General features: G+C 38.4%; 1 protein-coding gene across 2 annotated transcripts in view; it reads left to right on the top strand.

Moving 5' to 3' along the window:
• The window catches only part of XPO1 (exportin 1), a 37,560-nt gene that overhangs the window by 16,277 nt on the left and 8,093 nt on the right, over positions 1 to 13,190 (top strand). For both annotated transcript variants that reach the window (XM_048936631.1, XM_048936632.1), the window contains exons 5-16: positions 1,415 to 1,476; positions 1,553 to 1,597; positions 1,686 to 1,867; positions 3,502 to 3,550; positions 3,634 to 3,753; positions 3,851 to 3,979; positions 5,922 to 6,080; positions 8,983 to 9,180; positions 10,057 to 10,195; positions 11,270 to 11,451; positions 12,280 to 12,436; positions 12,555 to 12,718. In XM_048936631.1, the coding sequence (XP_048792588.1) occupies positions 1,415 to 1,476; positions 1,553 to 1,597; positions 1,686 to 1,867; positions 3,502 to 3,550; positions 3,634 to 3,753; positions 3,851 to 3,979; positions 5,922 to 6,080; positions 8,983 to 9,180; positions 10,057 to 10,195; positions 11,270 to 11,451; positions 12,280 to 12,436; positions 12,555 to 12,718 (1,586 nt within the window). The remainder of the gene's footprint in view (positions 1 to 1,414; positions 1,477 to 1,552; positions 1,598 to 1,685; positions 1,868 to 3,501; positions 3,551 to 3,633; positions 3,754 to 3,850; positions 3,980 to 5,921; positions 6,081 to 8,982; positions 9,181 to 10,056; positions 10,196 to 11,269; positions 11,452 to 12,279; positions 12,437 to 12,554; positions 12,719 to 13,190) is intronic.

The following is a 13,190-nucleotide window of genomic DNA, read 5'->3' as shown; positions in this document are numbered from 1 at the left end:
ATTTTCTGTTCTGCTGTGGTTGCCTTTTTTTTTTTTTTTTTTTTTTTTTCCAGTGGATAAGCTTTAGAACTGAGCAACTATTTCCATCTCCAGATGTTTTCAAGGCTGGATTGATGGTAGCATGGCACTGAGATTGTAAATGAACAGTTGAATTCTATTAGGGCAGCAAGATTTAAAATAAAAAATAGGCAGCTTTGATGTCAGAACAGTGTTTTTATGAACAACATTCACTTTCAAATTCTTTCTGGAATGAAAAGAGTTGCAACAAGTTGAATTATCTCAGTAGCTTAGCAGATGAATAGTTTAGCTTCTGGCCCTGAACACTTCTTATGTACTGTTTGGGTGCTTTAACACTTCATCAAAGTGTGATTTTTTTGTGTGTGTGTTTTTTCTTGAGGGGGTGAGGGCCATGATACCAGGCTTAAACCAGTGCTTGTCAGTGATATATTTTGTTATTGAGTATTCTTCTGAATTAGTGTCCATTGATCCTTGCTGACAATGATGAAGAGCTTAATTTGTCATCAGAAGCACTCACAGAGCAGCTGCTGTCTGGTATGCTACCGATAGTGTAATTTCCAGATGTGTTGTTCCCAGGTTTCTTGAAAATGCAATTAAAAACTGAATGAAATGTTCGTTTTGTTCATGCCCAGAATGCAGAAAACAGCTAATTTTGCTTAAGTACTAGGAACGTTTTATAATGTAGGAGTAGTGGCTAGGGGAAAAAAATGAAATTTCTTAAAATAAGGCTTAAACTCATTTTAGTTTGCTGATAACTTTAAAAAAAAAATAATCTGTGTTATTTCTGTATTGTTGACTATCTCATTGAAGAAATATACATCAACTAGATTTTGGCTTCATTAAGTCAAATAGCAAGATACATATATACTCTAAAACATAAGTTTCCAATCCTACTGCTTGCCTGCACTGCATTCAGTAAAGAAGAATTGTCTTGAGCCACATAGAAAGTATAGAGTTAATGTATACAATTAACAAAACTACTTCTGTTTCCTTAATTTGTGAGATTTCTGAATGTAGAAAATTTGTCAGCACCACACAAGCAGGAGGGATATTTCTTCTGCAGTGAATATGGTAACTTAACTATTAATCTTGAACTTCTGTTATTTTGCTAAATAATTTAATAAGAAAACTTATCTGCCTACATTATAACAAAACACATGCCTTTGCAGATATGCACACACACATGTAAATAGGCTGAAGGATTATCAGCAGTAATAGCGTTTTACTTGCCAGTTGACAGGAGCACATACGACAGGTGACATGGGTTTTAAGTCAACTCAGTTAGCATTGCCTTGCAGCCTTATGCCTTGTTTTAACGATATGGCAAGAATCCTGAGTCAGAAACATTATTTGTGATATCTGGCTCAGTTAAAGTATTTCTCCAATTCTTCTGCAGGTATAAAAAAGTATGTTGTTGGCCTAATTATCAAGACGTCATCTGATCCAACATGTGTAGAAGTAAGTGAATTATCTCAGGGGAAAAAAAGGGAGGTAAATACTATGCGTAACTTGACTTGTCTTTTCCATTTTCCAGAAAGAGAAGGTGTATATTGGGAAACTGAACATGATTCTTGTTCAGGTAAGTTGGAGTTCAGGAAGCATTAAATCTTGTCATGAAGCATTTGGTTTTGCATAAGTACCTAATATACTGGTTTTTCACTTTTCAGATTCTGAAACAGGAATGGCCAAAGCACTGGCCAACTTTTATAAGTGATATTGTAGGAGCAAGCAGGACTAGTGAAAGCCTTTGTCAGAACAACATGGTGATCCTCAAGCTATTGAGTGAAGAAGTGTTTGATTTCTCCAGTGGCCAGATAACTCAAGTGAAAGCAAAGCATTTGAAAGACAGGCAAGTATAGTATTTAATATAACAAATAAATAGTGCATACTGGGCTTGCTGGCAAATAGTTTGTCGTGCTAGGAGGTTTTCAGTAAAAGGATATATCTAGTTTTATAGCTGAGATTTAAGTGGCTTACTGATTTTTTTTTTTTTTTTTTTAATGTGATTCTTCTTTTCTCCTCCTTTAAAGCAGTACAGTTACGTGGGAAAAAACTTAGTTTATACATATGTTACAATTGGAAAGACTACCAAGGTGGAAGGATAATACAAAATGTAACTACAAAGGGACCAGCAGAGATAGGATGGTATTTTACAGGAAAGTAAATGTGCTCACCCATCTCTGAAGATCAAGACTCACAGGAAAGGGTCTTCAACCAGAGATTATTCTACAGTGGCAGTCAGCCCTTAAGTGGGGACTGAGAGGTGGAGCCAGGCTCCACCCCTTCGGGTTGCACAGCTGAATTGCCTTCACCTGTGCTCCCAGGGCTGACCCTGTCCTTTCCCCAGGTGATCAATCAGTGGTTTGGGCTGTGACTCAGCAGTTCCCATGCAACGTATATTTCTGCATTATTGCGACTGCCTCATCCCATGATGGTCATGGAAACATAGAATAGTTTGTGTTGGAAATGACCCTTAAGGTTGCAACCCTCCTGCTGTTGGCCTGGACAGCGCCCTCTAGACCAGGTTGCTTGCAGCCCCATCCAGCCTGGCCTTGGACGCCTCCAGCCTTGGAAGGGGCATCCGTGACCAGACTGGGCATCCTGTTTCAGTGTCTCACCACCCTCACAGTCAATAATTTCTTTCTAGTATCCAGTCTAAATTTATCCTTTTCCAGTTGAAAGCCATTAGCTTCTTATGCTGTTGCTACTTGCCCTTACAAAAAATCTTGCCCCAGTTTTCATTGTAGGCCCCCTTGAGGTACGCTCTAAGGTCCCCCTAGAGCCTTCTTTTCTCCAGGCTGAAGCGCCCCAGCTGGGAGGTGCTCCAGCCCTCTGATATTGTGGCCCTTCTCTGGACCCACTCCAACAACTCCATGTCCTTCTTGTGTTGGGGGCTCCGTAGCAGGGCACAGTACTTCAGATGGGGTCTCATGAGAGCAGAGTAGAGAGGCAGAACCACCTCCCTTGACCTGCTGGTCTCATTTCTCTTGACACAGCCCAGGATGCAGTTGGCCTTCTGGGCTGCAGGTACACGTTGCTGGCTCATGCTGAATCTCTCATCAACTGACACTCCCAAATCCTCCTCAGGGCTGGTCCCAAGCCATTCTCTGCCCAACCTGTATCTGTGCTTGGGATTGCCCTGACCCAGGTGCAGGACCTTGCACTTGGCCTTGCTGAACTTCATGAGGTTGGCACGAGCCCACCTCTCAAGCCTATGCATGTCCCTCTGGATATCATCCCTTCCTTCCAGCTTGTCAGCTGTACCACTCAGCTTGGTGTTGCATGCAGACTTGTTGTTGAGGATGCACTTGATCCCACTGGACTTCAAAAAAAAAAAAAAATGCTGTTGGCATTGTCTTTTGTAAAGAAGCAAGGATTTGTAGGTATTCAGAAGTTGTGTTGTGGTCACAGGCGCTTTAATACAGTTTGGATTGTTTTGGGAACTTGGGAGTGCTTCATTTATTTTATTTTTTTTTTTTATAGTATGTGCAATGAGTTCTCTCAGATATTTCAACTGTGTCAGTTCGTGATGGTAAGTATTAGTTTTTTTTAACCTCTTCCACGCTACCTCCTCCCAGTTATGCCTTAGTAATATTCACTGATGTGTTCCCACAGGAAAACTCCCAAAATGCTCCTTTAGTTCATGCGACTTTGGAAACTTTGCTACGATTTCTGAACTGGATTCCCCTGGGATACATATTTGAGACTAAGTTAATCAGCACACTAATATACAAGGTATGCATGTAATTACTGACAGCTTTTCAGTTTAAAAGTTGCAAAATGTGTATCATATAACACCTTTGTAAAACGCTTTCTTTTCTTTTCTCAACAGTTCTTAAATGTTCCCATGTTTCGGAATGTCTCTTTAAAGTGCCTCACAGAGATTGCAGGTGTCAGTGTAAGCCAGTATGAAGAACAATTTGTAACGCTTTTTACCTTGACCATGATGCAGTTAAAACAGGTAATGTTTTAGTAAATGTTTGGTTTTTTTTTTTTTTTTTTACTTTTAACAACCTAGTTCAGTTTACAAGTTGATACTCTCTAGAGCTGTTCGGAAATGTTAGATTTCATTGTGCCATTTGATTGTGTATTTATAGCTTTATCAAAAGACAAACGTTGTGACTATGGAGGACAGCTGTATTTCTGCAGGATTGATGTATTTTGGTTAATTCAGCGTATGTTTTGTGCTCTCAGGTTGTCTGAGAAAGGCAGGTAGGTGAGGTGCTGTGTTGTCCTCAGCACACAATCATAGTGAAATGCCAGAAGTTTGTAATGAATTTTGCATACTTTTTATTTTGAGGGAAGAAAGGATAAATGTAGATGGTGCTTCACATTTGTCCATTTCAATGAGGATTCACTCATGCCAAAGCTGTGGGTTTTATTTTTTTATAGCCCTTCTGGACAATTAGATTCTGTTTTTGTATCAGTTTTTGTTCCCTGCTGTGTATAACACAGCTTTCATCAGTCTTTGAGGTCTTTTCAGAAAGGTGTGCTTCTAAAAGAAGTATCTCTGCCCTCATTCCTCTCCCTCACTGTCGGCTTCAAGAGGAGCTGTAGAACTTTTTAGTTAGAATTTGTTTTAAAAGTTGACTTTTTCTTGCAGCTAAATCATTCTATTTAAGGCATTTGAATGTTTCCTATTTTCTTTTTCATTTCTTTGTTTTCATTTTTTTTTTTTCTTTGTGGATGACTGGTTGGCCATGAGCCAGCAATGTGCCCTGGTGTCCAAGAAGGCCAGTGGGTTCCTATGGTGTGTTTAAAAGACTATGGCCAGCAGGACAAGGGAGGTGATCTTCCCCCCCTACTTTGCACTGCTCAGGCCTCACCTGATGCAGTGTATCCAGTTCTGGGCTCCCTGGTACAAAGAAGACAGGGATGTCCTGGAAGGAATCCAGTGGAGGGCCACAAAGATGATAAAGGGCCTGAAGCATCTCTGCTATGAGGAAAGGTTGAGTGACCTGTTCAGTCTGTTCAGCCTGAGAAAAGTAGACTGAGTGGGGGTCTTACTAATGTTAATAAGTATCTTAAGTGTGAGAGACAAGGGGGTATGTCCAACCTCTTTTCAGTGGTCTGTGGGGACAGGGGGAAATGGCTGTAAACTGCAGCATAGGAAGTTCTGCATCAATATGCAGAAGAACCTCTTCCTGGTGAGGGTGATGGAGCACTGCAGCAGGCTGCCCGGGGAGGTTGTGGAGTTGTCTTCTTTGGAGAGATTCAAGACCTATCTGGTGGCTTACCTGTGAACCCTGCTTTAGGGAGCTGCTTTGTAGGGGTTTGGACTTGATGATCTCTGGAGGTCCCTTCCAATCCCTACAATGCTGTGATTCTACAGATGATGCTCTTGATTGTGAATGCAAATACTTTCAGCCAGAGCTTTTACTTAAAGTAACAGTTGAGTGCTGAATTGGGTGTAACAGTATTGGCATTAAAGAAGCCGGACAACACTGAAAATTCTTCTGTTTTATAACAGTAGAATTTGAAAGTTGCTGTACTACTTCAGACGGTACCACTGAGATCTTTGGTAGATTACTGAAAAATATTTGTATTTTTGTAGGTCGTTTTTACTAACTTATAAACATTGTGAGGGAGATCTTTCATACTGTTTTAATACTATGACTGCCATGTTACAAGGTACAGGTAATAAAGACACTTTTGGAACAGTTTCGCTTGATACCAGTCAAAAATGTCTTGAGATAGGGTAGGTGCTTCTCTTGTCTTTCCTGTTTAAAAGTGCTAGGGAAAGCTTTTGTTGATCAGAACTTCAGTGTCTGTGTACTCTTTTGTACTGTCCAGCTCGGAGCCAATAACAACAATAAAAAAGCAATGTGATTGATAATATGTAAGTATGCAGTAGTTCTACTTGCATGGTAGGACATTGGTTATGTTTGCCTTCCTTTTGTTAGATGCTTCCTTTAAATACTAATATCCGACTTGCCTACTCAAATGGAAAAGATGATGAACAGAACTTCATTCAGAATCTCAGTTTGTTTCTCTGCACGTTTCTGAAGGAACATGGTCAACTTATAGAAAAAAGATTAAATCTGAGAGAAACATTAATGGAGGTAAGTTGCATCGTTTATCCAGTTCAAAAGTAGAGGTTTCTTGTTCTGGAATAACATACTAATATGACCTCTAGACTGTTGTGCTTATATTGGTTAGAAGATTTTTTTTTCCCCATAATCAGTAAATGTAATCAGTAAATGATGTGAACGCAAGAAACCTTTCAGACTTTCCAAGTGTGCTTCAGTAGCAATTTATTTTCAGTGGTGTTATCCTTAAAACAAAACAAAAAACAAAATGTGCAGAATGTGCTTTTCTCTCTTTCTTCTTACTTGTCTCTTCTCTGAAGTGTAAATACTGCTCTAAAATGCATTCAAAGAAGTATCGTAACCTTTTTCCATGGGTATCAAAACTCATTATTTTTGTTTAACTCATTCATGCGGGTGGTTGCTGCTGTGAGTTCTGTCAGTTTGTGTGTGAAACGGTGTACTTTGTTTTTATTCAACATCCAGGCTTGGCGTCTAGGATACTAGGATAGCAAATGCCATTCTCCAGCTTTTCTGTCCTGGTGTAACTTCTTGCCTAAGATGTCATTTCCCAAATGTCTAGAATATTGTCCTTGTGGTCTGTGCTTAGTTTCTGTGTCACAAGCATAGCCTTTAATGCTGGAGCTCTACAAAGTGCTAGTTAACAAACATGCTTTATATAGTATTAAGGGGTCTTGCTGGGAGACGTGTATTGACTTGCTGAGAGTGAGCTGTTTTTTGGTGACATTTCTATTAGCTCTCTCCCACCCCTGAGCTCCTATGGGATTAAACTGTCTCTATAGGCCCTTGTAGCAGCCTTTGCGATGTCCCAGAGTTGAGCCCTCTGCAGGTATGGAGTCTGTAGGTTGAGGAACTATCCTGAGACAGACTCAAAAAACTCAAAACCACAGTATAAACATCATAGCCCTTTAGGCACCTACATGCCTGCTTGTTCCCCGTGTTCCATGCATTGGTGTAGACACTTGAGTTGGGCTCCCATTGAGGCTGATATTCCAATTACAGTTCCTTTACCCTGTAAGTTAGGTCCTGTTTTACTGGCCTTTGATCCTACTCTTTGCACTCTACCACTTCCTGAAGGGAGGTTGTGGTGAAGAGGGATTTGGCCTCTTCTCCCAGGCAACAAGCAGGACATGGGGTAATGGCCGCAAGTTGTATCTGAGGTTTAGGTTGGACATAAGGAAGAACTATTTCTCTCAGGGAGTAGTCAGGCACTGGAATGGCCTGCCCAGAGTGGTGGTGGAGTCGCCGTCCCTGCCAGTGTTCAAGAGGCGTCTGGACGACATGCTGTGTGATATAGTTTAGTGCTTGTGGTGGCAATGGTGATGAGGAAACAGACTCGATGATCTTATAGGTCGCTTCTAACTTTGTGATTCTACTCCAGGCCCAGGGCATCCATTACCATTGTCAGCCTCAAAGTGCAATGACTTAGAATCTCTACTCCCAGCAATTCTAGTTTAAAACCCTTCTGATTAAATTGGAATGGTTGCTGCCAAAAATGGTCTGCCCTTGTCTGACAGATGAACCCTATCCTACTCCAGAAAACCAGATTTCCTCCAAGTGAGTTCCTTGACATGAGTAGCCAAAGCCATGTTCTCAACACCACTCCCTTATCCGTTTATTGATTTTGTTAATTGTCTGTCCTGTCAATCAAGGAAGAGATCAAGTTTCAAACCTTGTTGAGACATTATTAAGAATATGAAGTTGAATGTCATTTAAGTTGGAGTGCAGTCATTAAATCTTGCCTCCTGTCTTGTTCAGCACAACTATATTAAATTGTTGAATAGTTAAAATTGACATTTAAATGGACTTTTGCAAAACTCAATTCTGAATGACTTTGGGTCTTCTACAGGATATTGAAATGTTCCACAAAATTTTTAGAGTGGCTTAAAATTGCTGCAAGTTTCACTGTTGTAACTTACAGTATAACAGAACGTAGTGGGGAGAAGAAAGCCTTAAGGTAGCTATGTAATTTTAATCTGGATGTTCCCACACTGGACTTAGCTGAATTCTGAAATTCATTGGAGTCATCTAGAGTAGTGAAAGAAGCTAGTTAAGTTATTTAAAAGTGAAATTGCCGATCAAAATGGATGTGCATAGGAATAATGTGAGTTGTTTTTGAATCCCTCTTTCAGTGTTGTAGAGAAAGATGTCAAATCAGACTTCTCCGCCTAAAGTACTTTGGATGGCTTAGTGTCTGAGCTGCAAAAATGTAGTTTGTTTTCATTGCTCCCTTCTGTTTAATTCACTGATAGGCTGTTGTTCGACATTTCACTAGGGATTTTAAAATAAGATAGCTAAATAATTTTTGACTATGTAGAAATGGCCTCTGTATTTGGTATCAGTCTCAGAGCTGCACTCAGTCTTCATAGTGGCTGTTCAGTTAATAAAGGAAGATGTCTTAGTAGATGTCTTGCACTGAATGCAGATAAGCGGTGTGGTTTTGAAGTTTTTCTTGCACATTCTCAGAGAATTTGCAGAAGAGAGTAGCAGTCAGTATTGAGAATAGCAGTCCTTAAAGCAAGCAGCTAAGGGTTTTTTTTTTTTGAGGGTCTAAAAAAAGAGGTCTTGCAGAAGCTTAGAGGATGTGATTTTGATAATACAGTGAGGGACTAATTTGGCTATTGCTTTTTTTTTTTTTTTTTTTTTTTTAAGATATCTTTAGGCTATTCTGTGTTTAAGAACTGATCCACGCTTTCAAAATAACATGAACTGACATGGTGCTGTGTTCTTTTCAGTTGCTCCACTGGTGATAACTTTGACTAGTAAATGCCACTGCAGTATTACTTGTTAGTAAATTTTACACTAATTCAGTATTTTTATCAGTGCCAGGATAACAAAATTTGAAGGGATACAGTTTCAATTTACTTCTGTGTTCAAAAATAATTAGTAAATAGATGCTTAAAAAACACTTTTCCAGGCTCTTCATTATATGTTGTTGGTATCAGAAGTAGAAGAAACTGAAATTTTCAAGATTTGTCTTGAATATTGGAATCATTTAGCTGCTGAGCTCTACAGGGAAAGTCCATTCTCAACATCTGCTTCTCCATTGCTTTCTGGAAGTCAACACTTTGATGTTCCTCCAAGGAGACAGCTTTATTTGCCTGTATTATCCAAGGTAATCAATGCTTAAGTGAAAATAATATGTAAGTTTAGACGCTTTTCCTAAATGCAGAGACTTCACTGTATGTAAGGGATGACTTCAGAAAACTTTCCTTGCTTTGAGTAATAGCTGATTCATCTGTAGTTATTTACTGTGCTGAAATTGCTGAACTTACAGGATGGCACCAGTAGATGATAGAACTATTAATAGTGTGCTCCTTTGATACTGTGTATAATAAAGTAAGAGAGAATATATGTCTGTACAGTTTATTTAAATACACCAACCCTGTTTTCTTCCATGTTATCACCTCAGCAGCTTCGTTTTAACTTCGTAATACAATTGCTATGTAGGATTTGCTAAATCATGCTAACAATTTCTGTAATTAGTGGTTTCCAGCATGGATCTTGGTGTGGGGTTCATGAAAACATAGCTAACTTCTGCCTAGAGAAGGAGGACAACTTGATGTTTTTGTTCAGTTTCTTCGTGTGGCGGAGCTGTGTTTTTTACTTAAGAATGAGATCTCAAAACCAAGACAATTTATTATAGTTTTAAAAGCAATGTATTGTTAATGAATTGCTTGTACGAGGGCTGTGGTGAAAATAAAAGCTGCATGTGCTGGAGGAAAAAAGAAGTGTTTAAAAAATGTATTTGAAAGGTCTTTAATACATACATCTTTTGAAACTCTAGAACGTATAGTACTTGTTTAAGGAACTCTTATTCTTGTAGAGATGGAAATCAGCTCTACTCTTAATGGCTTTTTAGTTAGCCTGTCTCTTCAGAATTTTCCTTCTCATTTGCTTGTATGTGAGCTGACGTGAGGAAATGCTGGACATGCTCTTTATTTTCGTGTTACAGTGCAATTCAGCTGAAACTTTCCTTTGTAATGTACAGGTTCGATTGCTAATGGTTAGCCGTATGGCTAAGCCTGAAGAAGTGCTAGTGGTGGAAAATGATCAAGGGGAAGTAGTACGTGAATTCATGAAGGATACAGATTCCATAAACTTATATAAAAATATGAGAGAAACATTGGGTAAGTGCAGTGGCTATTGTCCTGTAGTTGTCCTGTAGATCTGTGCAACTTCGCCAATAGCATGTATGTAGCACAGTTATATGAGGGCGGGGGAGAAGGTAAGTTTGAAACAGAGTTGTCACATATTTAAGGTCAGGTCATTAGACTTCAGTAATAACATTTTTCTGTTAAATGGAAACACCGGAGGGGTGCACTGAGTGTTCATTAGCAACTTTATGAATGTCAAACAAAATGTTTTGTTTTTTTTTATTCTCACTGCTGTTCTTGTGAAGTATACTTAACAGTAGATTTGTAGTTCTAGTATGTTTTTTTAATATCAAAACTTCTATTTATTGTATTGAAATTACTACAGTATATTCTCATCTTCAGTAATGTTTCCAGATACAGGTGTACAGTCTTCGTTTGAATTCTGGTGTTTGTTATTGCTTAGTGTGTTATTGTAATAGAAGATTCACCTCTTAAAAAAGCAAGAGTGCAGAGAAAGTGGCGCTGTAAAAATCCGTTGCTAAATCTGACCTTTATGCTTTTTTTTTTTTTTTTTTTTTTTTTCCAACTTGGCAGGATTTTGAATTTTACTTATGTTAGAGAGCCTAATCATTTTAGGGGCTGATAGAATGGTCTGAGTTGAAAAAGCTGAATCTTTTCACCTAGACTAGTTCAGGAGTACCATCTCCATTTTAATGGTAGGTTATTAAAACCAACAGATATAATGACACTGAAATAACAAACAGAGGAAAATTATGGACTGACTTGATAAATGCTGTGTAAGCGTTCCTCAGAGCTAGCCTATCTCATATTTCCTATGGCTTAGGAGTATGTATGCATTTTATTAATAATTTAACTTAGTAGCTTTACTGATCGGACTGACAGACAAAATATTTCTCTCCCATGTCTTTAAATACCACTCTAGCAGTTCTGGGTTTAAATCTTTAGCTTGTTCTGTCACAAATTCACGAAAGAACTATTGCACTTAGCATTTTGATTTTGTCTTTTTCTTAGAAGAAATTAACTTCAAAGAGATGTGATCCAGTTTGTTGCTTAAAGATGTGCCTGTTACTGTTAATTGTCTTTCAGTGTATCTTACACATCTGGATTATGCAGACACAGAACGAATAATGACTGAAAAACTTCATAATCAAGTGAATGGGACAGAATGGTCATGGAAAAATTTGAATACTCTCTGTTGGGCTATTGGCTCAATCAGTGGAGCAATGCATGAAGAAGATGAAAAAAGATTCCTTGTTACAGTAATTAAGGTATCATGGTATAAGACTAACAGCTTTGTCACACTTCATAGTTTACGCTCAAGAAATTGAGCTTAAAAAGACACTTCTCTACATTCTTCAGTAAGCTACCTTGTACAGCAAACAAGTTGATGGGAATAATTTGGGAAATGTCATATCCTGAATGTTAGGCTGATGAATTCCTCAGTCATGAAAAATACATGAATCCAAATAGCCTCTTCATTGTAAAAATTCTGGAGAGAACATTTGGCTTATGATAAAATATTTTGCTTTAGGGATGCAGAAGATATGGAAAGGAAGCACTAATGAAGTAAGAGCACTAATGAAGCAAAGTAATGTGCATTGTTTTCAACCAACTAGCATCCTTCTCTTCTGCCACTTCATTTTAAGTAAATGTGTGTGTGGAAAGAGTACAGGAAGAAAATATTATGTACCGGAGTAATTATGCATCAATATTACATCACAGAAATCCTGCAGAAAGGATTTAGTTTCCTCTACTTGCTGTGTAATACCTGTATGTTTATCAGTATTGTCTGGTTGGTCAGTACTCAGCACTAAGGGTTGCTGTAGTCTGCCCTGTATAAATTATTAATTATATCTAAAACGTATGACTGAAAATGTGGTGTTCTAGGGTTGGCTGAAACTTAAGAAATTATCCTGATCCTTAACTAGGGTTGTTGCAGGTTTTTTTTTTGTTCATTTTTTGTTTTAATTATTTTGGTTTTGAGTTTAATAATAGCAACTACTTTACTGTATCATTATTATTGCTTATTTTGGCCTTTATACTGCTCTTCTAGTCTACGAACTTGGGGAGGAAACTAATAATTTGTTATATTGTAGGATCTCCTAGGGCTCTGTGAACAAAAGAGAGGAAAAGACAACAAAGCCATTATTGCATCAAATATAATGTACATAGTAGGCCAATACCCACGTTTTTTGAGAGCTCACTGGAAGTTTTTGAAGACAGTAGTCAACAAGCTATTTGAGTTTATGCATGGTAATTATCTCTTTCACTTACTGTTCTAACTTTAATCTTAAAGAAAAAAAATTGATGCTCTGTACATGTGCATGTCTGGGGAAAAATACAAAATAGTAACTGATCTGATTTAATTTAGAAACCCATGATGGTGTTCAGGATATGGCTTGTGATACCTTCATAAAAATAGCACAAAAGTGCCGCCGACATTTTGTTCAGGTTCAAGTGGGAGAAGTAATGCCTTTCATTGATGAAATCTTGAACAATATAAATACAATCATCTGTGACCTCCAGCCACAACAGGTATGTTTAATTGATAGTGTGAGTAAATTTGTGAAGACCAGTGTTTGTTATGTTGCAACTTTTCCCTGGTAGTAGTCTTTAAGGCTTGAATTGTGTCTCTTAGTCGTAGTGTGTGTAAGTGTAAGTGGGAGTGTCACATTACAAATAGTATGGTCAGAGTTATTAAGGTCCTAACTGGAATTCTTGGAAGGAGAATTAAAGTGTGCTAAGTTGAAATTCTTTACTAGAATGCTTTTATGAATAAATGACATAGTAAATCTGATTTTGAGGTTTTGATTAGCAAAGAAGGATATTCTACTGTGGTAGCATACTTACAGGTCTTGCATGTGCGGGGCAAGAGAATACTTGCAGGGAGGATGTGCTCTGACAGTGTAGTGCGTGCACTGCATAGGCTGATGCATTGCAGTGACATGGAAACCTTGGGCAGAGGAGGTATTAAGTTCCAACTTCTGATTTACTTGCACTTGATTTA

This window comes from Lagopus muta, chromosome 2 (assembly GCF_023343835.1).
Source record: "Lagopus muta isolate bLagMut1 chromosome 2, bLagMut1 primary, whole genome shotgun sequence".
Lineage (NCBI taxonomy): Eukaryota > Metazoa > Chordata > Aves > Galliformes > Phasianidae > Lagopus > Lagopus muta.
This window is presented reverse-complemented; position numbering and strand designations above follow the sequence as displayed.